The sequence below is a fragment of the Triplophysa rosa genome, linkage group LG2, assembly GCF_024868665.1.
Source record: "Triplophysa rosa linkage group LG2, Trosa_1v2, whole genome shotgun sequence".
Taxonomy (NCBI): domain Eukaryota; kingdom Metazoa; phylum Chordata; class Actinopteri; order Cypriniformes; family Nemacheilidae; genus Triplophysa; species Triplophysa rosa.
In genome coordinates, this window is record NC_079891.1 from 28555629 (window position 1) to 28582171 (window position 26543).

The window sequence follows — 26543 nt, forward strand, 5'->3', positions numbered from 1 at the left end:
GGCCACATGTGTTGTATCCAACAGGAGACTTTTTAATCTAATACAGACTGAAGAGCCACTGAGGAGCCAGAATAAAGACAAAACCCTGCATAGAGGGGCTCAGTGAATGTGGAGTAAAATGTGTGTAAATGTGTGAGTCTGTGTGCGGCAGAGATACTGTAGAAAGACAGAGCACCAGCTGCCCAGTGCAGATACACACCCACTCTTTTAGAACGAAACAAGGACGAAGGTGTACGAATTTTAATTCTCTTATTATTGTGCCAAGCCTCAAAGCTGTTATCAGCACACAGAAGCGTCCAGGACCGTTCATTGACTCCAAACTCACATTCCTTACTCTCTCCTTTCCTCCCGATTCCCTTATATGACACTGAAACACAGACCTTACTCCTGCCACTCCATTCAATCTCCCATGAACAGCATGTAGATAGACTCTCTCTGCACAGAACCTGAGGGAAGCACTCGAATCTCTCAGGATGATCAGGATATGACTGTTCCTCTTCTGCGTGTGTCACATGTGTGTCCTCAGACAGAGCAAGATGTTTGTGTGCTGTGATGGGGTCCATTGTGAGCTTGCAGGCAACTGTACATAGCAATGGAGATTACAGAACATTGACGATAGAGCAAAACATGAACAATTATAATAAAGTGATGATGACAGAGCAAAAAATTTACGTCTGGGGGGTTGAAGATCACTGAGGACAAGTCAGTGCTGGGGACCAGCTGAAAGTTCTCGTAAAGCTTAACGTACTAAATCTAAATGTCTTAATGAAAATGTTATAATGGTTTCTGGGCGGATAACGGGTTAAGAGTATTTTATTTACAAATATTTACAAAGAAATAAAATGTATTTATTTACAGTAAGGCTGATGCCAGGTATATGTGAAAAACAACATAGGCGTATGTGAGAACACTTACATCTTCGAAATCCAGCAGCAATCCTATAATTTCCCTCATATTCCACCCTGTAGAAAAATACACAATGTCACGATTCCATGTTTTGCCTATTTATAATAGTAAGAGAGATTCATTGTGTCATTGTGTCAAGTGTTATTACACTTACTCTACACTTGTATGCACAGAATAAGTAAGTACACAAACCACCACAAAAAGGCATATTGTCACATACACAATCCTATATATAAAATAGATTGTGACATATTCATCAATTGTAGTTGACCTAAATGTGTGTATTAAACTAATCCATCTACTAAATGTATATTCTAACTGATAAAACTAAATCAGACAAAAAAATCTGTAAATAGTTCATTCAAATAGTTCTAAAAAAAAGTATAACCAGGATTTTGTATATCAGTTGTAAATCTTGAGGTAAGATAATTTTATTTATGTAAATATACTGTCAGTGATTACTGCTATACAATTATTTTTATTGATTGAAGTTTCTAATGCACAACAATGGCTGTAAAATGCATTTTATGTATGAGAGTGGAATATTTTTAGTTGTTGTGTTTGGGCTATTTTTTGGGCTAGTTTGATTGGCCACAAGGCAGGTTTTGTTGCAAACACCTGGCAACCCTGGAGGACAGGCAGTAATTTTCTACAAAGAAATTCACTATCACAAACTCAAAATGCCTATATTTTGCGTTGCTTATGGCTGTTCAAAATGATCAAACCGTAAAAAAAGTGTTTTTATTGTGTAGCAAAAGTTGTTGTTCATGAAGAGGGGAAATGCGAGTATTGACTGAAAAACTGAGATAAAAGTGCCTTGCATGAGGTCGGGAGGAGCAGAGTAGGGTGAATTCCTAAAATGCTTAACGTGGTTTAATGTACCTAAACAACGACCAGGGAAGCCGAAATTTCTGTCAAACCTTACTTGTAATAAACACTACAGTAGCTGCTGTTAAAAGGACAAGTCCTTATTAACTGGATAAAGTGAAAAACCCCGTTAAGCGTTTCTACCCCAGAAAAGTCCATTATGAGGAAACGGCTCAACTCAGAGTTGAGTCAACTCGTTGACTCCCATGGAACAGTTTTTTCACAGCAATGGCAGTTCATGGAGGCTCTCAATAGTTCCTGGAAGTTACTAGTAATGCATGGAGCTGCGGGTAATTGTGACGAAACCCATGTAAAGAAAAAAATGAAAGAAATAAAGCATTTAAAGGCAAAAAATAACTTGCAGGACCAATCTGAAGGCTCCATGAATCACATGACACGCGAAAATTTTGAACTTCTGTTGTCGCGACTCTCTCTCTCAATGGCTCTGACCGAAACAAGGACCACAAAACCAAATTTCTATTAAACCTAATTGTAATGAACACTTGCTACTGTTAAAAGAACAAGCACTTATTTCAGGGATAAGAATAGTCTCACGTTAAGCTTGTTCGCCTCCATAGAAGTTCATCATAAAGGAAACGCATAGCGTGGCTCATGGCAGCGACAAAATTCTCCTGGTCGTCGTTTAAGCACATTAAACCACGTTTTAGAAAGTTATCCGACTCGGCTCCTCTCGACCGCAGATTCAGGTTTACAAGCCACTTTTTCCCTCCGTTTTTCCCTCAATACTCGCATTTCTCCCTTCATGAACAACAACTTTTTCTACACAATAAAAACGCCTTGTGATCGATTTAGACAACCATAAACGGTGCAAAAAATAGGCATTTTGAATTTGTGATGGTGCATTTTTATGTAGAAATTCACTGGCTGCCCTCCAGGTTCTTCTACTGGTAACCTGGTAAAAACAATACTGGCTACACATACTTTTGACTTGCTAGCTAATGTATTTAACTTGTTATTTCTTTTGCTTGTTATCAGAAATATTCTGCAGGGACTCTATTCTTTAAATTAAGTTTAGGCCATAAAAGCGGGCATGCGCATTAACGCTTGCTTATGTTGTTGCTTTGAAAGCGTCTATAGTCAAAAAGTAGCGTAGCGCTATAGAGAAGTGACCCTATTAAGCAAATGAACAAAGTGCCGTTTACTTTAAAGGCAGCAATGTAAGTAGCGTTTTGGTGTAACTTCAACAGTGACTGTCAGACTATTACAACATAATATTGCAACAAAATACTATATATTTGACTAGAATAATATATTTTCGCCATTTTAACATTTCAAAATAAAAGAACAAGTGGCATCATATGGTATATGGGCTTCTTATGGTCACTTCCCTCACAATGAATATTTTCATTGCAGTGTGGCTCTATTGTACTGCAGTTCCTCCAGAACCATTTGCGACCCTGCTTATGAGATCACGAGCATCAAAGTTTGATTTCAAGCTTTAATTTCCCTATGATTTCAATCTTTGACATGACCTTACTCAGTCAATATTAAAGATATCAAGGTTATAATGTCACGCAATGTTTTTTTACATTATGTTGATTTTATGTAAAAAAGCAAACAGTAAATCACAAAAAAATGAGCTGGGTTTTCACAGGCAGAGTCACATTTTTGGTATGTATGCATAGGAATATTTGTAGCTGTACTGTAAGCAGAGTGTGTGCAAGATTAAATACACATGACTAGATGAATCTTATTAGTCACAACATACTTAAGTTTTTCTAATTTGCAGGTTGGATCCTCCTTTCTCTCAAAGAGCAACCGGCCAACAGACTCTCCTATATCATTGCAGCTCAGGTTCAGGTCGCTCAGGTGTGAGGGGTTTGACATCAGAGCCGATGCAAGAAAAGAACAGCCTTTCTCTGTCATAAAACAGCCATATAGTCTGCATAGACAGACAGTTAAAAATGCTTACTATGAAATTACTTTTTTTGAAGAAGAAGAAGTTTTTTGCAGCATCCAAAATGTTACATCTTTAAAAATCAAATGAAGTGAAACTTATTGTTCATAAGCACCTCAGTATCTCCAGTTTACAGTTTGAACTCTGAAGTCCTTTAGAAAGCAGCTCTATTCCTGAGTCCTGCAGGTCATTCTTGTTCAGGTTTAGCTCTCGCAGGACAGAGTCTTTTGACTGTAGAAGTGATGCCACAGTTTCACAAGACCGACAGGTGAGATTACAGATGGACATTCTGCCAAAAACATGAATCAAGAGAAATTAGAGACCTATTTGATGTAGGGTTCAGTATCAAAACCTGAAACACAAACCTCAGTATCTCCAGTTTACAGCGTGGACTCTTCAGTCCTGCGGACAGCAGCGTCACGCCTGAATCCTGCAGGTCATTGTTACTAATGTCAAGGTCTCTAAGGTGACAGTTTGCGGTTTGCAGAATGGATGCCAAGGTTTCACAGGACTCATATGTGAGATTACAGCTAGCCAATCTAAACAGAAACACATCAGTTTTACTCACGATGTCAAAGAATCTTCACAGTGCTCAACCAACAAACCTTAGTTTACCAAAAAGCATATCTATCCATCTGCATCAACTAGAAGTTACACTTTAACAGGATCATAATATATCAGCATAACACAACAAATGATCTAAAACACAAACCTCAGTATCTCCAGTTTACTTTGTGAATTCTTCAGTCCAGCTGCGAGCAGCTTCACTCCTGAATCCTGCAGGTCATTGTTACTCATGTTGATCTCTCTCATGCTGTTTGATGACTGTACAACAGTAGCCACAGCGTCACAGGACTCATCACTGAGTTTACAGCCAGACAATCTAACAAAACAATACATACAATCATATCTTTATATGCACCAAGTACCTTCTGGAAAGTTTTTAAAAACATTTATCAGGCAGTCAAGCGTTATGACTGACATTTGTAGTCAAAACATTACAGTATATATTGATTGAAAACTCCTATATTTTCCTAAACTCCTGAGTCCAGACATCAGAATAATATATATACTACCGGTCAAAAGTTTGGGATCACTTACTCATTCTTTATTTCGTTTTTTTTCCACATTTTAGAATAATAGTTAACCCATCAAAATCATTGAATAACACGGTTGTAACTGTGGGATTTATGTTGTGACTAAAAGTATCCAAAATAAATGAATATTTTAGCATCTTCAAAGTAGTCACCCTTTGACTAGAATTTGCAAAATCGTACACTTGGCTTTTTATCATTCAGCTTCTTCGAGTCTCAACCTGGGAAGCTTTTTAAACAGTATACTGAAGGAAATTCCTTTTTTGCTGGACTCTTATTGACTGTTTTTTATTTATTATTTAGTCCAAGAAATCCATTTAAAAATATATATATTACACAAAAAGTTTTCTAACGAAAGAAATCAATATGGTGGCACAAGTATATTTTTGTAAACAAGTCATTTCAAAATTAATAGATACACCTTTAGATTAAAATATTTTTAAGATCACGAGAAACATTTTTGTCAATCCTAAACTTTTGACCAGTAGTGTATGTCTATACATGTGCCTTTTATTGAAGGTGAGGGAAATATACATGTTTATGGATGTGTCAAAATGGACAGGTTTGTAAGTTTAACATGCATCAAAAGACTTCTGAGAATTAAAATGCACAAACCAGAAGCAATAATCCTCAACAAATGTAGAAGGGATGGCTCTTTATAGAACAACACTGCTGTCCTTCTAATACCCGTAATATCCATAATTTTGTGATTTTTATTTTTTGCCATAAATCATTATTATGATTAGTCACCCTTTATGTTTGTCACTGGGTTTTGCAAATATCTATTAAAAAGAGAACACAGTATTTAATCATTTAAAACGTATTAGTGTTTTTCCACTTCCTGAAATGTGGACATCAGAGGTTTCATAAGGACCGCAATGATAAAATGGTTACTATATTTTAATTTTCATGTTCCCATTTATAACAAATATGGACTGTTATGGATGTGACAATTCTGAAAGCGACTGATTTACCTGACTATAGACCGTTTCATCAGACGTGCGCGCACACGCCTGACCCCCAGTTAACTTCCGTTTTGTGTTTTACTAGTGTCTAATAATATAATTATTTATATTTAATTTAATTTATGTTAATATTCATTTATATTCATATTTTACTGTACAATAATTGTATTAAATAAACGATTTGTTGAATTTTGTTGTATGTTCATTTTATTAAATAAACAATTTTTTGAATGGATCCTGAAGTTTTAACGCGTTTAAAGAAACCGTACGGTACACTGACATCTAGTGGTTGAGCTTGTTATCGGAGTCTAAATTCAAAATATTGGAGAGACAAGTTTTGCCAAGTAACGGTTCTTGTCGGTTTCTTTTGATTGTTATCAGAAATAATCTACAGGCACTCTATTGTTTGTGAATGTGTACCGGAAGTTCAGTTGGGGTCACAAAAGTGTGCATGCGCAGTAACGTTTGTTTATGTTGTTAAGATGAAACCGTCTATGGAAAAATCATGCTTTAAAAATAAAAAAAATGCTTATGGGTATTTAAATCATCATTATTAACATCTGCGCTGTCTGTATGGTGAAAACCTTTGGTGTAATGGTAAAAAACCTTTTTATTTAATTTTAAGGTTAAAATTAGCATGAAATTGCAAGGAGTCCCGTTTAGAAATGAAAAGTGACATCTCAATTTTTCTTCTAAAATGAGCATTTTATCAGGCTCCTATGTTGACGTTCAGTTATTTCACTTGAATGGTAATGAAAAGAACATATTCATTTACATTTTCATTTATGCATTTGGCAGACGCTTTTATCTAAAGCTATTAAAATGAAATTACTGAACCAAAATGTGCAAGCCTGATAAAAATGCTCATTTTAGAACATCTGAACTCTTCAAATCTTTGGGTGTGTGCATCATTTTCTACGCCAAAAACTGACCTAAGAATGTGTGAACCATCTCTACCTACAGTTTTACAGGCACAGGTAACTCTGTTGTGTATTGCTTTAATTTTCACCTCTACAATAAGTGTCATTTATTTTCAGTATCTTATTTGTGACTGTATATAGCTGACCTCAGTATCTCCAGTTTACAGTGTGGATTCTTCAGTCCAGCAGCGAGCAGCTTCACTCCTGAATCCTGCAGCTCATTGTTACTCATGTCGATCTCTCTCACACATGTGTGCGCTGTTAGCAGAGCAGATGACAAACTCTCACACGATTGCATATCGAGTTGACAGCATTTTAATCTATAAAGAAAAATGGTTCATATAAGAACATTATTGTGCTGAAGGTCATAACAAAAATGCCTTCGCTTCATTTATACAAGAAGGTTGAGATGCAGTTTACAAACTATGGTTCATCGCTAAAGTGTGCTTTCCTGTTTGAACTCTATACATAATACATGCTAATATTATTTTCCGAATATAAGTGATAGCTGACCTCAGTATCTCTAGTTTACAGTGTTGACTCTTCAGTCCAGCAGCGAGCAGCTTCACTCCAGAATCCAGAATCTCATTATTACTCATATCGAGTTCTCTCACAGGAGAGTTTTCTGACTGCAGTGCTGAAGCCACAGTTTCATACGACTTTTCAGTGAGATTAAAGCCTGCCAAACTGAAAATAATACAACATGAAGTGATTTCAACAGTAAAATGACGCTCTTCATCTGAAAAGAACTTCTTTATAAACTCACAGTGCTCTTCGGCAGTTCCTCACAGCAGGTATCAGTCTCCTTTGAGCCTCTGCGGACGTTGTGTTGTATGTTTTCAGGCTTAACTCATCCAACACATCCTCAGACATGAGGATCATTTCAGCTAAAGCTGAACAGTGTGCTGGAGAAAGATATTTTACTCTCCTTTCAGATTTAAATGAAGCTTGAATCTCCTCAAGGATCGAATTGTCCTTCATTTCGAGCAAACAGTGTGACAGATTAATCCATCGTTCAGGACTAATGTTCTGCTTTTGATTTAAATTCAGACTTATTCTGAGATTTTTGATCACTTTCTTGAAGCTTTCCGGGTCGTTCTCCACATGCGTGAGCACACCTTGGAGAAGCTTCTGATTTGACTCCCGGGAGATGCCGTGAAGAAATCGAAGAAAAAGATCCAAGTGTCCATTTTGACTCTTTAGCGCTTCTTCTATCACACCCTTCAGAAACATATCGAGCGCAATGTCTCCTTCAGGCTGGAATCTGATCTTTGCTCTGCCTTTTTTCTTCTCGAACATTTTCAGAACATCAACATTTCTGCATAAGTAGCTGGAAAACACATAAAGCGCGGCAAAGAACTCTTGAAAGCTCAAGTGTACAAAGCAATAAACCGTCCTCAGATAGATCACAGATTCCTCTCGGAAGATCTCAGTGCAGATCCCAGAATACACCGAGGCCTCCTTGACATCTATGCCACTGTCTCTAAGGTCCTCATCGTAGAATATGATGTCACCCTTTATCAGAGATTTGAAAGCCAGTTCAGCGAGTTTGAGAATCACATCGCTGTTTGACTGCAAGAGCAATTTGGGATCTTTCCCATTCCGCAAATCACTCTCATCGTACTTCTGTATTTTCACGCTGAACTGAATGATCAGGAAATGTATGTACATTTCGGTTAACGTTCTTGGGATTTCTGCGCTGTGATCTTGTTGCAGGATGTATTGAAGCACGGTGGCTGTAATCCAGCAGAAAACTGGTATGTGACACATGATGTGAAGACTTCTCGTTTTTCTTATGTGTGAAATAATTCTGCTGGCTTGTTGCTGATCGGTGATTCTCTTCCTGAAATATTCCTCTTTCTGGGGGTCGTTGAATCCCTGAACTTCTGTCACGCGACTGATGTATGACGGAGGGATCTGATTGGCCGCTGCTGGTCTGGATGTTATCCAGATGCGAGCGGAAGGCAGCAGCTCTCCTTGGATGAGGTTGGACATCAGCGTGCACATGGATGATTTTACAGACGCATCAGAAACTTTCTCGCTCTCTGAAAAATTCAGTGTAATCCTACTTTCATCTAGACCGTCAAAGATGAACAAGACTGTGCACAGATCATACATCTTTGAATCTAACCCACGAAGCTTGGGATGAAAGTCGAGCAAAAGTTTGTGAAGGCTGTATTGCTCATATTTAACCAAGTTTAGCTCTCGGAACGAGAGTACAAAAACAAAATCAAGATCCTGATTCGATTCACCATCAGCCCAGTCCAGAATAAACTTCTGCACAGAGACTGTTTTGCCGATTCCAGCGATGCCTTTGGTAAGCACAGTCTTTATTTTTCTGTGTTTTCCCTCACAGCTTGGTTCAGATATGGGTTGAAAGATGTCATTGCAGTTGATTGGTGTGCCTTGTAAGCGTTCGGTTTTGGCTTTCGCTATTTGCACGACCTCATGTTCTTCATTCACTCCTACAATCTCTCCTTCTACTATATACAGCTGTGTGTAAATCCTGTGCAGGGGGGTTTTGTTCTCATGTACGTTGATTCCTTCAAATAGGCTCTCGTACTTGTTCTTCATGCTGGTTTTGTGATTCTCCTTGACTCTCTGTAGGATGTCATCTGCTGGTTTGTAAGAGTTCCGCTGTGGCTCTTCAGTCTCCTGCTCCATACTGAAATAAGATCAATTATTAAGCAATATGTAATTGCTAGATCGTTTAGTAAAAAATAATGCGTGTAAAGGAGTTTGTAGAAATAATTTCTTTATGTACAGTACGTAGTGACCTCTATATTCTTCTAGTTTATGTATTGGGAAAAAAGGAATAGAGTAAAAATAGAAAAAAATCCCAGAAGCTGTAATATCTCTGCACATTTTTTACTGCAAGAGCAGATTTCCTAGCTTTAGCCTTCACGTGCTCTCGGAAATTTGATAATTCCCACTTCTGATGTCATGATTCCGAGCTGGTTGTGATCAGGTGCTTTGTTGTCGGAAAGAATGGAGGACGCCAGATTCATGCTTGCGTGTGTCTTGGGAAAATATATTATATATATGGTAATAGTTTTCAACCGTACATCCTACTGTATAGTTTTACTAGTCAGCTTGCTTACTATTCTGGATAATTGGTGAAATACATGCTATTTTTGCAGTGTATAAAACATGCAGTATGCTACAAAGGGTTATTCGTATATGTAAATATGTTCTAATTTATCGACAAGACAAGGCAATGAAGCTGTAATAAATCCTATCTGCCACAGCAGAAATCCTTCTCCCATCCACCATGTTGATTGTGTAAGGCCCGCCCATCTCGGGAACTCGGGTATCAAAATTATTTCATCAGAGGGCGTTCATGTGCAATTTTAACCTCAGAAACTCATATTTCCGATAATTCCGAGAGTACGTGAAGGCAGCGTAAACTAAATAAATAAACTCGTTAAAACCAGTGTTGGGAGTAATGCGTTACAAAAGTAATGAATTACAGTAACGTTTTACTTTTTGCTGTAACGTAGTAGTGTAAGGCATTACTAATCAATTTTCAGTAATATTTTACTCAGTACATGTTCAGTAACGCTGGCGTTACAACAAACTTTTCGCCCGCGAGAATAGACTTATTGTCTTATAGAATAGATTCGTGAATAGACGCGTGTGGTGTCATTCACCTCCCTCTGGCTGGTGGAACTTTGTATTTTGTAACGCGGCATGATTTCAGCCTCTGAGCTCGACGTTCGCCCAGTTCGCTGTAAGCCCTAGCGCGCACTGGCCAGTGGAAAAGCGGCAAATGGATGAAAATGGCAGTACATTCGTGAGATGGACGTATTACTTCGATTTTGTCAGAGATAAGGACAAGAAGAACGTTATTGTCAAATGCAACCTTTGTCCAAAACCGAGAACTATCGACGTCGAGAAATAGCGCACTAGCAATTTAAAAAAACATCTCGAGCGGTGCCATGCGACCACTCCACTTACTGAGAAGAGAAAGAAAACAGAGGACGAGAGTGATAAGCCAAAGCAACAGAAATTAAGTTAGTGCTGTCTCTGTCATCTGTTTTCTATTTCGGAGGCGGATCTCGCACGCGCACACACACACACACACACACACACTCATGCACACACACGAATGCCTATCCATAGTTACAATAATAAAATTTTAACATTTCTACGTGTATTTTTGTCACCATGTTATAACTTCTTAAGCTACTAATGTTAGCGAGCTCTCAGCCCTGTCGGCAAAAATACTGCCGTTCCCCATTAATGCAGCATATAGTCAATAAATTAATTTTTAACATCATGTTTACTGCAACTGGCTCTACCTTGTCACTGTGAAACTTTTAAACCCCCATCTGATGTATTCCACTCCGTGCAGACTGTGGTCTCGCGTCTCCAAACCAAAAAGGCTATCAGTTTTATTTCTGCCTCTAGAGGTCGCTGTTTTACACTATACTCTGAACTCTCTACCTGCGTATCACAGTAGAGCTTTCCCTGCTGCGTCTGGATCAAACGCAACCAGGAAAAGCTATCGGTGGGGATTATAGCCGATAGCCGATAGTTCAAATAATCGTTATCGGTGCTGATTACTTGGCAAAAATGATTAATCGGTCGACCTTTATTCTACTTCTGTAGTTATTTTGGTGAAAGTAACTCAAAAGTAATACAGGAGTCATGTAACGTATTACAATTCTGAGACAGTAATATTGCAAGGTAAGGGATTACTTTTAAATAACAGTAACAAGTAATCTGTAATGTATTACAGTTTGGAAGTAACTTGCACAACACTGCTTAAATCTAATTTCTTGTCAACTACAATAATGTCTCATTCTTGAAAGAACTGTATAAGGGTAAATGACAAATGTACCGTAAACGTGTCCTATGGTGTGACAACAAAAATGTAGGAAAAAACTAACAATGAAGATAAATCTCTCTTATGCTATTTGTATATTAACAGCCGTTTGTTTTCTAAATTTTTGCAAATGTCACACAATAGGACACATGTACTGTATGGTATATTTGTCAACTAACCATTAGCAGATAAGAGTAGGTACTCACCTGTAGTGAAACGGTTCTGCTGTATCACTGAACTTAAGAGGTTCAGCCATTGATCTGTCACTATTTAATGACAAACAGCTTGGTTGAGGAGATGATGCTCTCTGGAACTGGCAGTGTGCATCACTGAAAAAAATATATACAGTAAATTTAATTTTAAATATTAATAAAATGCTCAATACCATTTCCATACAGTCCTAAGATCTAATATTATATTAATATATCGTATACATTCTATATTTAACAAGTGTATTAATAACTCACATAGGGAGAAAGGGTTCTGCTTTAAAACTGAATTTAAGAGGTTCAGCCATTGATCTGTCACTCTTTAATGACACACTGCTTGGTTGTGGAGATGATGCTCCCTGGAACTGGCAGCGAGCAGTACTGAAAAAAAGAAAAAAAAGTTGCATATAAAATCTTGAAATATAATTATACAGATACAGTATTCAAAATGCTCCATACAGTTTTCATACCATCTTAAGACCCACATCTTATTATATATTCTATATATGGATGCACCATATATGGATGTTCGGCAACTGAAATTAATTGGCCGAAAATAGCAAAAAAGCATGTTTGGTGTTTGGCCGAATAAGTGAAATATGGCTGAATAAATTTGACCGAACATGACGTCTGATGCGATAAAGCATACACTTTGCAGCAAAACTGAACTAAAATGGTTGTTAGTCGGCATGTTTTTTCTTTAAATCATTTTGCAGTGTAGCCTATAATAATCCAACAGTTTTTTGTTTATTCGTATTTTTGGCTTATGTTAAATGGCACTTTTTAAATAACTTTTTTGTTGTAGGCATAGAGAGTGCATTACATTCTTTTAGCAGTCAGTTATAGGCCTAATAATGTTAGGCCATTGAATAAGGGAGAGGGCTCAATTTTCGTATTTTAATTTACTTGGTTTGCTAAATTTTATTTTAAGTTATATACATTGTATTTTATTAAAAAGCAAGACAAAATATAAAAAGCACATTTTGACCATTCAGTTCATGCAATAGTGAAAAATTGGCTAAATAAATAGAAGAAATGCAAAAACCATGTTTGGTATTCGATATTCGGCCAAGTGGTTCATTTTAATTCGGCTTCGGACAAGAATTTTCATTTTGGTGCATCCCTAATTCTATATTAAACAGGTGTATTAATAACTCACCTAGGGTGAAAGGGTTCTTTAACACAAAATTTAAGAGGTTCAGCCATTGATCTGTCACTCTTCAACGACACGCAGCTTGGTTGTAGAGATGATGCTCTGTCCTCATCACTTTCTGAAATACTGAAAATGACATATAAATAAATATAAATGTATTCCATGACATTTCCATAAAGTCCTAAAACTCTCATCTTGTATGTTATCATATAAACCACCCATCTTAGTAATGGACTCACCTGTGGTGAAACGGTTCTGCTGTATCACTGAATTTAAGAGGATCAGCCATTGATCTGTCACTCTTTATTGACACATAGCTTGGTTGTGGAGATGGTGGACTGTCTTTCTCTCTCTCTAGATTACTGAAAATAACAGAGAAACACAATTTCCACAAAGTCTTAAGACAACAATTTTATATTATATTCCTACTGTACATCCTCATCAGGTGTGTTAATGTACTTACCTGGGGTGAACGAGCTCTGTTGTATCACTAAATTTTAGAGGTTCAGCCATTGATCTGTCACTTTTTAATGACAAACAGCTTGGTTGTGGAGATGATGCTCTCCGGAACTGCTGGTGAACAAAACCTTCCTTCACGCTTTCTGAAATACTAAAAAACAACTTGGTATATTCCTGGTAGGAATAGTATACAGTATATATATTTAGCAGGTATGTGAATGTACTCACCTGGGATGAAAGGGTTCTTCTGTATCACTGAATTTAAGAGGTTCAGCCATTGATCTGTCACTCTTCATAGACACAAGACTCAGAACGGGAGATTCTGGTCTCTGGATCTGATAGTGAAGATCAAGATCCTCCTCTTTCTCTCTCTTAAGAGACATCTTGGAAGCATCCTCCTCTCTTTCTCCAAACAGATTCATTTCACATGAGACATCGTCCTTCTATCTCACAAACACGTGGATTAAACGGAATTGCTTCATCCATATTAAGTATCTACGGACCTGAATTTAAACGTGAACCATCAAACTTGTAAACAAACTTGTTGAGTCCAAGCTCACGCCATATTTAAAGTAAGGTGAACAAGTACAAATACATTTGGGTGTTGCATGAAAACGATTGTTTCTACATTCCACAACATGTAAGTTAACTTAAGTCACTTCAAGAATTTGACCTTTAGACTCTCTCGTGTCCGCTTGTAACGCATTTCAACCGTCAAGTTCAACAGATATCGAGAACGATTGGGCACAATATGTTATAAACGCTGAACCTACCGTTGCATGTGAACACATTTACAGAATCTTGTGTCGTGTCAAAGTCCCGTCTTTCTTTGCATCATAACGTACACCGTTATTTTGTTAACACAGACGGGAACTGTCGGTACAGTAATGGCTGCACGTCCACGTCTATGTTATAGAGCCACCTAGTGGTTTCAAAACGCCAGGACATGTGTTCAATTACACTTGGGAAACTTCTCACACTTCAATAACATTAGGTGAAAACTGCTTTATTTTTGCATGGCAAAGAAAATGTTTTTGAAAACCCAACATATTTGTGTTTTACAGTTTGTTGAATGTCTTTGTTTTTTCCTTAATTGCTAAATATTTACCCCAAGGACAATTTATTAGGAATAGTACAGTAGTATCTGAGGATGATGCTGTGAGAAGTAGGCTGTTGTGTGGTCACTGAATCTCACATTGCTTGAAAACAAACAACAACACTGAAATACAAACAGATAAGCAGCTGACAGAAGGATGTGACAAACTGATGTTCCAGGCCTGTGAAGAACATATATAAAGGACAAACATTTATCACAATTATATGTTGCACAGCAATATTCATGGCTATTAGGTTAGAGACACACATTTAGATGGCTGATGATGCAAACATCAATGATTGCAATCTAAAAAATTGCCTGATGGTTGAGTAAAGATTAAACACAGATCTTGAGAAAAGCAAAGAAACAGCTTTAGAGGAAAAGGACAGACTTCTGTATCACTTCAATAATAAACTACAAACAACCAAAGAAGTTGAGGAAAAGCAAAGAGAGATCGAAGAGAAAAATAAACCAAACAATGAGAAAGAGAGAAAACTTATTTATTCAGCTTTTAGATGATGTATAGATCTCAATTATGAAAAAATGACCCATTAAGACTGGATTTGTTGTCCAGGGTCACATTTTATTCACTTACTAAGCCACAAAACTAAATGTAAAAGTATTCTGAAGCTGAATCTTAGAATGAAAGTGGCAGTCATCTCAGATATGACTTGAGTTGCTGTTTTAGAACACAGTCATTTTTATATGTTTATGTGTGGAATATTTTCACAGTAGTTGGCAACATCCGACCTTTACTCACTAAAGATTAAGACCCTTGAGATGTTAATGAAACATTAATGAAACATTAATATGCAATCAAGGATTATTTTGAAATTGAATCAGAATTAATGATGTAGAATCAAATGATGGGGAGCCCGTGATTATTACCTCAATACAGAAACCCCAACACCTGAAAAAATACTCATTAGGAAATGTGATTATCAGTCATATTACATGAATCAATTAAATAACTGCTTTAGAGGAAAAGGACAGACTTCTGTACAACTCTAATGACCAGCAACCAGAGAGGCTGAAGAAAAACAAAGAGGGATTGAAGAGAAAAATAAACTGATGAGTGAGAAAGAAAGACTGCTGGAGAACACAGCCAAAGAGCTGGAAACCAGTAAACATCAACTGGACACACTGAGAAATGAACTACAAAACATAAACAGCCAACTACAACTACTGCTGGAGGTAAACAAACTACTGAAGAGTTCTGGTGAGAATTATACATGTTTGCTTGTTATATTAAATACACTATCAACTAAAACTACTTTCGTTTTAGTGATGGGACTTTATTTCATGGACTAGTCTTCTAATCTTCTGAAAGCGTAAACTTCTAGGCACTTTTATTGCACTATGGACACAAAACCAATGCAAGTCAATGGGTGCATTGTTCAGTTACCAATTCTTCAAAATATCTTCTTTTGTGTTTTGCAGGAAAGTCATGCAGGTTTGAAACAACAAGAAGATAGGACAAAACACTGCTATGGGAGTTCATGGTGACCTGAAACGGCTTAGTTACAAACTTTCATTCAAATATCTTCATTTGTGTTCAGCACAACAAAGAAATGTGTACAGGGTGGGTGAGTAAATGATGACCTTTGTTTGGGTGAACTATTGCTCTAAACATGGATCATCGTGTAGTAGCAAACAGTGACCACACGGGGTCATAGTCGTTTTACAGATATCTAGGCTTGTCCGTGACGTTAAAGGCAGAGGGTAAAGTGAAAGTAATATCTCTTTCAATGCAACATTATAACGTTATGCTCTTTTTCATTCTTTAATGTACACGAAAGAAAACGTACAATTAATTTATTGCAAGGAGAATCTAAAATGAACATCATTTGGACATATTTCTCGTGACGCAGCAGATTCAACACTGTACTGTGTAAGTACAGCCTAATTTGATGTACCTGTACCAGATATATTAAATAATCGTGATACTAAACATTACTTAAAATTTGTATACTTGAACATATAAATAAAAAAATCTTAGTTGATTTAACTTGTTAATCTAATCGATACGCATAAAAATTCAAGTGCAATACAATATCAGTTGCAATAAGGATATAGAAAAGCTGCTAATTATTTTACCCTTGTATTGTTATTTACTGTAAATCGCACATAGGCTGGACCAACTAAGAAACACGTTTAAATACATTTCATGTCTGATTTTATTGCTGATTTTATTTTTAGATATGTATGCCTATTTTATATAGGCTATATCTGAGTCTTGCAAGCTGTGTTTAAAACTCTGGTATTCTCATACTGTATTCCTTGCTTGTGCACGCCCTTACCCCTTGTGTTAATAACAAATGAAGCTATGTCAGGTCACATTAGTAAAGTATTGAGATTTTACCAGTTTTACATTGACAATTTCCAAATCCAAAATAAAGCTTGTTAATTTGAACCAGATGTTAAATACTGTCCCTGGGAGTGTCGTTCCTTAGGGATGTGATGATGTTGTGAAGTCAGTCTAACATCTTTATTCTCTCTTACCGATTGTGTTTTGTTTTTGTGTAGGAGAGAGAAATGGCAACTGCAAGCAGCTGTACGTTTAAAAATAAGAGATCCTTACCCCTGTGTTAATCTCAAATGAAGCTATAGCCTATGAGGTCACATTAGTGAAGTACATTGAGAATTTACCTGTTTCCAGATCTAAAATAAAGCTTGTTAATTTGAACCAGTTGTAATGTTACATTAAAAACTGTACTGTCTACTGCCTGGGAGTGTTGTTTCTTAAAGGGACAGTTCACCCAAAAATGAAACTTCTGTCATCACTCACCCTCCAAACCTGTATAAATTTATTTGTTCTGCTAAACACAAAGGAAGAAATTTGAAAGAATGTCAGTAACTAAACAGATCTCATCTCCCATTTACTGCCATAGGGAAAACAAATACTTTTTTATTTTTTAAGGCTATATTTAACTTTCTGTACTAGAGCCCTAGAATTCACAGCCTCTGCCAACCTTTTTTTTCCCACTGACAGGGTGCAGAATAACAGCTAATTATAATGGATAATTCTATTCAGGAGAAAGAAGAATGAAACTTGGATATCCTGATACCAAGCTGAAAGGTAAACTTTATTTAGGTAAAATGCAAATACAAATGCAAAGTACTTCTTTATATGTTCATTACAACCCATTGTGCTCTGGGTAGGCCAGTTTTCTTACATTCTTCTCCTCTTGTCTCTTTTCTTCTCTCTTTTTCTCTTTATAGATAAACAAATTGTTCAAACCCTCCTGCTGGACATCCATTTCCCGAAGTCCACACCAGGGTGGGAATTTTTGCAGACTATTGTCTACAAACTCCCAGGAAAAGAATCCTCTTCTGCTCCGTTTATATGTCAGGTTAAGCAGTACTGGAACCAAAACAACTAACGCTCTTTAAAATGTTTTGTGAGTTTATATGAAGAGTAAAGTTCTCAGACTAATACATTCCTTGCAAAGGTCAACCAATACCAAAGGGTTTTACTGTACTAACTGCACAAATATCAACATTTGGTGGTTCAAATACCCATGTGAGGTCTCTCTTCAAGTTAAGGTATTATTGCTTCAGGTTTGTACATTTTAATTCACAGAAATCCTACAAAGTTTGTCGCCTCCCGAAAACTGTGTCTTTTTTGTCACATCCATAATGCATGTTTATTTCCTTTTTTTAAATAGAAAACTTGTGCATAGAATGTCATTAACGAAACATATCTCATCCCCCATTAATAGTAGGGAAAATAAATACTGTGGGAGTTGATGGGGATGAGATCTGTTTGGTTACTGACATTCTTCCAATTTCTTCCTTTGTGTTCAGCAGAACAAAGAAATTTATACCAGGTTGGAACAATCTGAGGTTGAGTAAATGATGACAGCATTTTCCTTTTTTTGGTGAACTATCCGTTTAAATTAGGGATGTTGGAATGTTGTGAAGTCAGTTAACATCATTCTTTTCTCACACGGTGTGTGGTTTGTTTCTTTTTAGGAGAGAGAGAGATGGCAGCTGCAAGCAGCAGTAAGTTTCAAAATAAGATTATTTATCACTTTGATTTACATGTAAGGGCACTCTGTCATGTGCTGTTACACAAATTGTGCCTCATACTGCATGGTACATGTAAGGATAGTATTAAATGTACAGACATACGTTATTTGCGTTTGTTTTTGTTACAGATGAGTTTCAGCTTGTTGTTCCTGAAACAGCTAAAAGAGCTGTGGTTCATCATATATCTGGATTTACTGTGCCATGTCACCTGTCACCTAACATCAGTGCTGTTGACATGGAGATCAGATGGTTTAAGGAGACAGACTGTGCGTGTCTCTATAAGAACAGACACATTATAGAGGGGAGAAGCTACATTGGCAAAGTAAAACAGTTTACTGAAGGGCTGGAGAAAGGAGATGTTTCCTTATCGCTCACACACTTCAGTGGGTCAGATCTGGGAGATTATGTGTGTCAGGTCACCAGTGGAGGCAGGACAGAAGAAATAACAGTAAGAGTAAATATATGGAGAGCAGCAAATTTAAGTAAGTATAGAAGTTACACGGTTCACAAGCTTATTGTCTTAATATTAATATTGTCAAATTGAAAATAATCTGAAACAGAATGTAGATGTAGAGGATCATTGAGTGAAGTTTGACAAATCAATCTGACACACATACACATTAGGTAAGGGTAGTTTTACCATAATCTTAGTTTGATTAACTCTCAGGATAGTTTGAATAAATCGTCAAACAATAGGATGATTTAAATGATGAACAACAATGAACCAGTCATAGCGCAGTGAGAGTAAATTCATGTTTATTAATGTTCTTTATTGATAAGTATCATGATATCATGATTGATCTGGGTGCCAATCCCAAAACCCCTGTAGAAACTATTGAAGTTCAATCAAAAGTTACTGTTACTCATGAGTCAGCCCAAATTTACATTTCTCTGATAAATAACTTCTGTTCACTTCCTGTTGTTTTCTGATGTTTTAAACAAATTTCGCTGTGTATTTCCAGTCAGGCTCGCATTTTCGGTTTTTGACATTGCTGAAGCTATTAACAAGCAGCATGGTACATACATAATAAACATAGATGAGGTAAGGAAGTAATTTCTTCTTTCTTCCCATATTCCTCTTTTTTTTAAGATGTCGTGTTCAAATTACAAATAAAGTAGCTATTCCTTATCTGTACATAAATGCAGCATCTTTCTTAACTGATCTCCCTCTTCTGTATCCAATCATAATCCTTCTCAATAACATATTTCTGTTGTTTGAATCACATTAATTTTAAACAGAATAAATCAGCCTGATTCATAATAAATCACAAATATCAACACTGAGTGATTATTTTCATCCACAGATAAACAGAACATGGACTGAAGATGAAAGATTAAAAATGAAGGACTCTGTCCTAATGGCAGGTGAGTGAAACTGGTCACATTGAGTGAAAACACTTTCATACAAATTAATAAATGAGACAATGAGCAAATGACTAAAGGCATAATCAAATCAACTATTATTAAAAATAAGTACTTATACAATAAACTTCTATAGACTGGTGATTTGACTAATCGTGTTATTTGGAGTGCTACTTAAAACAAGGTTGAGAAATCAGCACAGATCATTGATTACTTACATTGCATGTAATGTAATGTTTATGAAAGAAAAAAAACTGAAGAAAAATAATAAAAAATGAATGAAGAAAAAATGACCGAAAATATACATTGAAGCAAAATCTAGAGACCAGAATTTCATTTTGAACTTTTAGAAGGTTTTGACTGTAAGCAGAAAGCCGCAGACTTGGCAACACAGACCGGCTCGCACAGTTCCAATATGGCGGACGACTTACGTATAACGGCCCATAGAAACGGATGCAAATGTGGAATCTAGTTATTTATTATTGTGGTCAACAGCACCTGCATCAACTTTCAAACTAAAGCCAGTGCCCTATAAATGCATATTCATAATCAAAGCATAAGTGATGAATTATGCATAAATATGAATAAATAAATAATTGTAATTTTACTAGAAAAACAAACACAATGACATCTTTTTTGGCCGTTTGGGGTCGGGGTAATAGTGGTATACACCACTTTTTTTGTTAGGACTACACCACTGAACGGGATGAACAGAAAACCAAATTCACTCATCAGGAGAAAATACTACAAGAACACAAATGAAGTTCTAAGCATCGGTTCGGGAGGAGCCTGAACATTCAGTCCTGTCAATCAACATTAAGGGCGTATACAGGGCCGGATTAACATATGGGCTAGATGGGACTGAAGCCCCACTGCCCGCGGAAGGAGGGGGCCCTTGATTGGCTGGAGGAAATGGGAGCTGTCCTTACATCATCGATTGACAATTCATATAGGTGGTTGATTATAAAATAACATGAAACTTTTGGAAAATGTTCCTGACTGATATATTTCACCGTCCAATCAAAATCACTTTACAGATAGTTTGCGCCATCACGTCTGGAAACGCCTCTTTGCGTTATGCTTTTGCATGTCGAGAACGTGAAGTATTCTGCTTGGCTCACTGGTGTTCAAAAAAGTGATAGTGGTGTGCAAAAAGGAGAAATAGAGTTGAAAGGGAAAGACGTAAGGCTAATCTTACAGCTTAAATTCTCAAACTAACTAACTACTTAGTTCACTTTTGGACAAAACATCCGTGCCCGAGGAAATTCCTGGGTGTAGCGGCAATACACATTTAGCATCACCCACCATCGCAGATCAATGTGCTTAACATGTTGAAGGTGAGTTAGCAGCAGCAGCAGTAAGTTATTGTTCTTATAACCAACCAGTTAGAAAGCAAAGGGTTTTATGAATATTTACTTTGCCCCTTTAGATGAAAAGGACAGTAATAGTCTGGTGCATGGTGTAATATTGGCGACGGTGTTCTGACGAATTGTGCTACCCTGTCGAATTTTGCTACCTCCATACAAAACAGCACTAACCCCTCCCCCAACCCTTAAGGCCATTGCACATTGAGTCCGAAATTTCTGCACGTTAAAAAATAAATACAACCTCACGTTGTGTCAATCACATTGACACACTGCCTGCGATATTTTCGTCGTCATAAAAACATTCAGACTGGGATCGATTTTCTGCGTTTTTCGCATCCGTAGCAAGCATTTTGAGAGGTGTTTTGACAATTCAGAGACACCTTACAAACGAGCGCCAAATACAAAAAAACGCATACGAAAATTTCAGACTGTATATGCAAAAACCTTTACACCTAAGTTACCCCTCACCCAACCCAATCACAACACGAGGGCAGCAAAATTTGATGGGTAGCATAAATCGACAGAACATCGGCGCCGGCTCTTACATCAGACAGCACATCTGATCGGTAATGCGTCAAGAGAGCTCTCCTTCTCAAAGTTATCTTTTATTAAGACTCGTTCAGTGGGACAGGAAAGACTTAGCCATTTAACACAGATGTCCATGGAATGCGATAGGGTTAGAAGCATGGATTTTAACGATATCATTAGGGTTTTCTGCTCAGCTAAGCTAAAAAGTTCGAAAGAAGACTTTTTTAACGGTAAGACCCTATTTAAAGTATTTATTGTAAAATACTCATTAAGGAAGTATGATTGCAAATGTTTTTGCTGATTTTGGAAACCTGTTTGTTAATGTTTTTTTTTAATAGCCTGGAAAGTTTAGTATGCTTGTGCTTATATAAAATAGAAATTAAATATAAGTATTAAATGTAAAATTAAATTACAATAATACAAAATTAGATAAAATAATTAGAAAATGAAATATAATAAATAAATATAAAATGAAATTCAAATAGTAGAAAATTTGATAAAATAATTAGAAAATGAAATATAATAATAATAATAGCAATAAAATTTGATAAACACCGTAGAAGACACTGTGGCGTGGCAATAAAATGAAGGGGGCCCTTGGGCATCCCTCCTCCTCCCCATCTCCTCCTATTTTTCTCTTATTCTTCGGAGGAAGGGGGATTTGACATTTACAAAAAAAGCGACTTACATTGCATTGTACTTCACATTTGTTTCTGAGTATGTGCAATCCCCTGGGATCAAACCCATGACCTTGGCGTTGTTAGCGCCATGCTCTAACCACTGAGCCAGAGGAAAGACTTGAGCTCGAGCCAAGCTGAGCCTCGGGCTCGAGCCGCCTTCGAGGACAGTAAGCCAAGTTTGTTTACCATTATCTAGCCAGGCTGAATGGGCGGGCAAACCTGTGAAACAACAGCAACATGGCAACTGACAGTTTGATTTAGCTTCTCAAACGAAAATTCCAGTGTGTGACTACATGATTCAAAACACGTTTTAACATCTAAATTTCATTTTTCCAGATGATGAAATAGAAAAGCTTCATTCTGAAGTAGAGAGACTGAAAAATGAGTCATCAAAACATATAGCTGGTGAGTCTCTGTATGATCCTGTGATCATTTATTTCAGTATATTGGGGAGCTGTAAGCAGACCAAGAGGAAATCTGTAGAATCCTTCTGCGCTCATTTAAGGAGAGCATCCTTCTGTTGATTGAATTAAAATGTGTTACAGTATTAAGAGTACTACACTCATTCATAGTTAAAAACACAAATAGATTAAAATATCATAAACTGCACTAGAGGTGCTGTATTCCAAGAACTGATCATGTTTTGTTGATCAATTCACTATATCATTCAGTCACATGTCCTCATTACACCATTATTTGTAGCATCCCGATGCACAACCAAAAACACTGCCATTGCACTGTCACAAAATGGTTTAAAATGTTACCTTTTTCTGTCGCTGAGGTGGTACTCTTAAAGGGACACTCCACCAAAAAATGAAAATTCTATCCTACATTACTTAGCCTCAAGTTGGTCCAAACCTGTATACATTTCTTTGTTCTTTTGAACGGAAAGAAAACTATTGGAAGACATTTAAATTTACATTTAGGGTGAGTAATTTATGAAAGAATGTTTGTTTTTTGGTGGAATGTTGCTTTAAATGTTTCTTTTGTATCGTTATGGGTAGACAACACAAAATGTTGTACCTTTTTTGGGTACATTATTGTACCCTAAGGACCTATTGTGTACCAGTTAGGTATTAGGGGTACAAAACATTTAACAGTACCTTTGAAGGTACAATAATGTACCCAAAAAAGTACAACAACATATTATGTTTTATATACCTGTAAAGGTACAAAAAGTACATTAGCGTCACGATCCTGTCGGTTCCCAGTATGTTCTTGGTTTTTGTGGATTACCCTTTGTTTGGTGTGGATTATGTGAGTTTAGAATGTTGTGTTATAATAAATACGTGTCTATGGAATATCTCCAAGTCTCCGGTCTGTGGCTCACCCTAAAAATTAGGGTACCAGCCCAGCGACTTACAAGGTACAATTGTAAGGGAATAAATGTGTTTGCACACAAATGTGTTTACTCGCATGTGAAATTTCAGAATGAAAGCTGCAGAGCCACCCTCTTCACAGTAATTTCAGATAGATTTTATAGATAGATTCAGAGTCTTTGCATAGAATTTTGTCATCTTAACTAAAAAAAGATGTGCACCCTAAATCTGTTGCTGATACATTAAGATACAGAATATCAATTATTGCTTTAGAACTGAATTTCAGTACAATCATTGGGGGCCTATTGATAATACTAATTAAATAAACAGTGCTATTTGCAAGAATAAAATCAATTTAAGTTAATAACTGGAGTTGTAATGTATTTGTTTCACAGAGATGAGCGAGAAAGAGAGACTGCTGGAGAACACAGTTAAAGAGTTGGAAACCAGTAAACATCAACTGGAGAAACTGAGAAATGTACTACAAGACATGAGCAGACAAAACGAACTACTGAAGAGTTCTGGTGAGAAATCTCTGATGGGGTGAAAATGAATAGTGAACACAAGTCTTTCTTATGTTAGCTGTTAAGTAGTTTTATATACTGTAAAAATATTTGCATATATAAATAAATGTATAGTTTCAACAGCACCAGTAAGAAGAAACAACAGTATGGAGTTGGATCCTCCATATAGTGAGTTAATTATAAAACAATTCATATAATACTTTATTAAGGAAATATCTTTTTGGGCAAATAGACATGTGGACATGTGATGCCTTTTAATTAATCAATTGATGAACCTTTTCTAGTGAGCGGAGAAACCGCTTCAGTGTTTGTTTCTGGATCAGAGCTCAGGCTGGTTCTGCTGGGCAGTGCTGGATGTGAGAAGAGCTCAGCAGGAAACATCATCCTGAACAGAGAGAAGAATCAGACTGATACATCAGCAGAGACACAGCAGAGTGAGAGCAGACAGGAGGAGGTGGATGGGAAGCAGGTGACTGTGGTGGAAACTCCTGATTGGTTCTGTCCTGAACTCTCTCTGGAGGAGGTGAGACAAGATGTGAGACGCTGTATCCGTCTGTCTGCTCCAGGACCTCACGCCTTCCTCCTGGTGATACCAGTGCAGCAGTCTACTGGAGTAAAGAGAGAGATGATGGAGGAAATGGGGGAGATTTTTGGGGAGAGATGTTGGAGGAACACTATGATCCTTTTTACTGTTACTGACGAAGAACAAAAGAAGAACATTGAGGGTTTCATCCAATCAGAGAATCAGGAGGTTCAGAGACTTGTAGAGAAATGTGGAAACAGGTTTCACGGTCTCAACATTCATCAGAGTGGAGGTAGAGTCTCAGATCAGAGCAATGAAGAGAAAGATCATAAGAGACAGAGAGGAGAGAAAAGAGAGTGAGGAGAGAGAGATAAAAGAAAGAATAGAAAAGGAGGTGCAGAACTTTCTGAGAAAGATAGAGGGAGTGATTGAGGAACATGAAGGAGATATCAAACAACTCAATGAGCGAACAGGTGCACTAGAGAGACAGATGAGAGAAGAAAGAGATGAGGAGAAAAAGAAAGAACTAATGAGAGAGTTGGAGGAAGAAGTACAAAAGAGAACCGAGCTGGAGAGAAATATTAACAGACTGAAACTTGATAGAGAGTGGGAGAAGAGTGTGATGGAGGAGAGACACAGACGGGAGATGGAGGAGATCAGGCAGATGTATGAAGGAGAGATCAGGTTTGAAGCAGAGAGAAGTCTAATGAAGAATATCCTGCCTGAACTCCAGAGACACATTTTAGACTCCGAGTTTAAAATGCAGGAGGAGTTTAGCAGACAGATGGAGGAGAAGAACAGAGAGTTAGAGACACTGAAGAATAAATATTCCTCAATGTGTGAGTTTTATGAGTCGGCAATGAAGATCCTGAAATCCTCCTAAAATCCTTTTTAAGTAAGAAACTTTGTCAGTTAATGATGTGAGTGTGTGCTGCACTACTCACCCGAGTTTCTGTAAAAAATATGAGGATGTAAAACACTATGAAGTAGTTTTGGTTTTGGCCAAAAGGTGGAGCTGAGTCTTGCTTTTTTCCACTGGTCTCCACTGTGACTCCCAATTTAGGCAACAGTGAGGCTTTACAGTGGAACAATATTGCCATGTAGTGTAAATGCAAGAATCCTCATGCTTAATAACAAATGAGAGTCATCAAATGTGCGTATACACAAACAAACCTTTTCCTTTTGTTGCGATGAAGAACACACCGAGTAAACTCAGAACCCTTCAATATACAAATGAGTACTTGCGCAGCTTTTGATGGTACTTTACAATATTTTTGTGTTCTTAGTTCTTGTACTGAGAAATTACTGCTGTATTTGGTCATGTAGCAAGTTTACTTACGTATACCAGGTTAAGCATGTCTTTGTGGTATGTCTATCCAGATCTCTTAAATCTGTCTATCCATTAACTTCATTAAAAATGAAAATTTCTCAATACAGGTGTATCGGAGAAGATACTGATATTAAAAGACAATAAATAAAATGAGATTTTTGTGTTTGTATACAATATCATGCTAGATAGTTATCATATGCACATGCCAATAACTTCCTTTGTCAACACAGCACATTGATACTGGAATTATACGACACTATCCAGAAACAGATATTTGCAAATAGCTTGTTTGTTGGATGCTTCTCAAACATTTGCGTGTAATTGGTCGAGAGGTCCTGAACCGTCACGTCACTCCAGAACAATAAACATACTGGAGCTTTCACATCGTTTCCCACCGTTGGATTAACATTTCTGTCATTATATTTGTGACAAGATAAATGAGATGACCAGTTGAGTTTTCACT

General features: G+C 37.0%; 2 protein-coding genes across 6 annotated transcripts; one reads left to right on the forward strand and one right to left on the reverse strand.

Moving 5' to 3' along the window:
• Window positions 1-8: 8 nt before the first annotated feature.
• On the reverse strand, window positions 9-14210 carry si:dkey-13n15.11 (NACHT, LRR and PYD domains-containing protein 12). 2 transcript variants are annotated; one of them, XM_057321065.1, is made up of 16 exons: window positions 14093-14210; window positions 13548-13762; window positions 13324-13470; window positions 13100-13222; window positions 12867-12986; window positions 11966-12088; window positions 11705-11827; window positions 7437-9335; window positions 7184-7357; window positions 6817-6990; window positions 4404-4574; window positions 4057-4230; window positions 3807-3980; window positions 3503-3676; window positions 916-962; window positions 9-580 (listed from the first exon to the last, which is right to left on the reverse strand). In XM_057321065.1, the coding sequence occupies exons 1-16, from the start codon at window positions 14108-14110 to the stop codon at window positions 33-35; spliced, it is 4404 nt and encodes a 1467-aa protein (XP_057177048.1). In that variant the 5' UTR covers window positions 14111-14210; the 3' UTR covers window positions 9-32. The 2 variants fall into 2 exon arrangements, with proteins under 2 accessions (XP_057177048.1, XP_057177057.1); XM_057321074.1 differs by having other exon boundaries at window positions 13548-13822; window positions 14093-14198.
• A 1912-nt stretch (window positions 14211-16122) lies between these two features.
• On the forward strand, window positions 16123-25117 carry LOC130551236 (uncharacterized). Of its 4 annotated transcripts, none has more exons than XM_057328793.1 (11): window positions 16123-16306; window positions 17408-17494; window positions 17638-17976; window positions 18391-18420; window positions 18576-18929; window positions 19410-19489; window positions 19752-19812; window positions 22721-22789; window positions 24099-24227; window positions 24342-24395; window positions 24512-25117. In XM_057328793.1, exons 4-11 carry the CDS (start codon window positions 18402-18404, stop codon window positions 25108-25110), a joined length of 1365 nt encoding a protein of 454 aa, XP_057184776.1. In that variant the 5' UTR covers window positions 16123-16306; window positions 17408-17494; window positions 17638-17976; window positions 18391-18401; the 3' UTR covers window positions 25111-25117. The 4 variants fall into 4 exon arrangements, with proteins under 4 accessions (XP_057184776.1, XP_057184795.1, XP_057184783.1 ...); XM_057328812.1 differs by having other exon boundaries at window positions 24351-24395; XM_057328800.1 differs by having other exon boundaries at window positions 17638-17961.
• Window positions 25118-26543: the final 1426 nt, after the last annotated feature.

Excerpts from the sequence above, each read along its gene's own strand:
- LOC130551236 (XM_057328793.1), top strand. Across the intron at positions 19,490-19,751 it reads ACATAATAAACATAGATGAG|ATAAACAGAACATGGACTGA; the intron begins GTAAGGAAGTAA and ends TTTCATCCACAG. Across the intron at positions 22,790-24,098 it reads GTCATCAAAACATATAGCTG|AGATGAGCGAGAAAGAGAGA; the intron begins GTGAGTCTCTGT and ends TTTGTTTCACAG.
- si:dkey-13n15.11 (XM_057321065.1), bottom strand. Across the intron at positions 4,231-4,403 it reads AGTAAACTGGAGATACTGAG|ATTGGCTAGCTGTAATCTCA; the intron begins GTTTGTGTTTTA and ends GTTTCTGTTTAG. Across the intron at positions 3,677-3,806 it reads TGTAAACTGGAGATACTGAG|ACTATATGGCTGTTTTATGA; the intron begins GTGCTTATGAAC and ends CTGTCTATGCAG.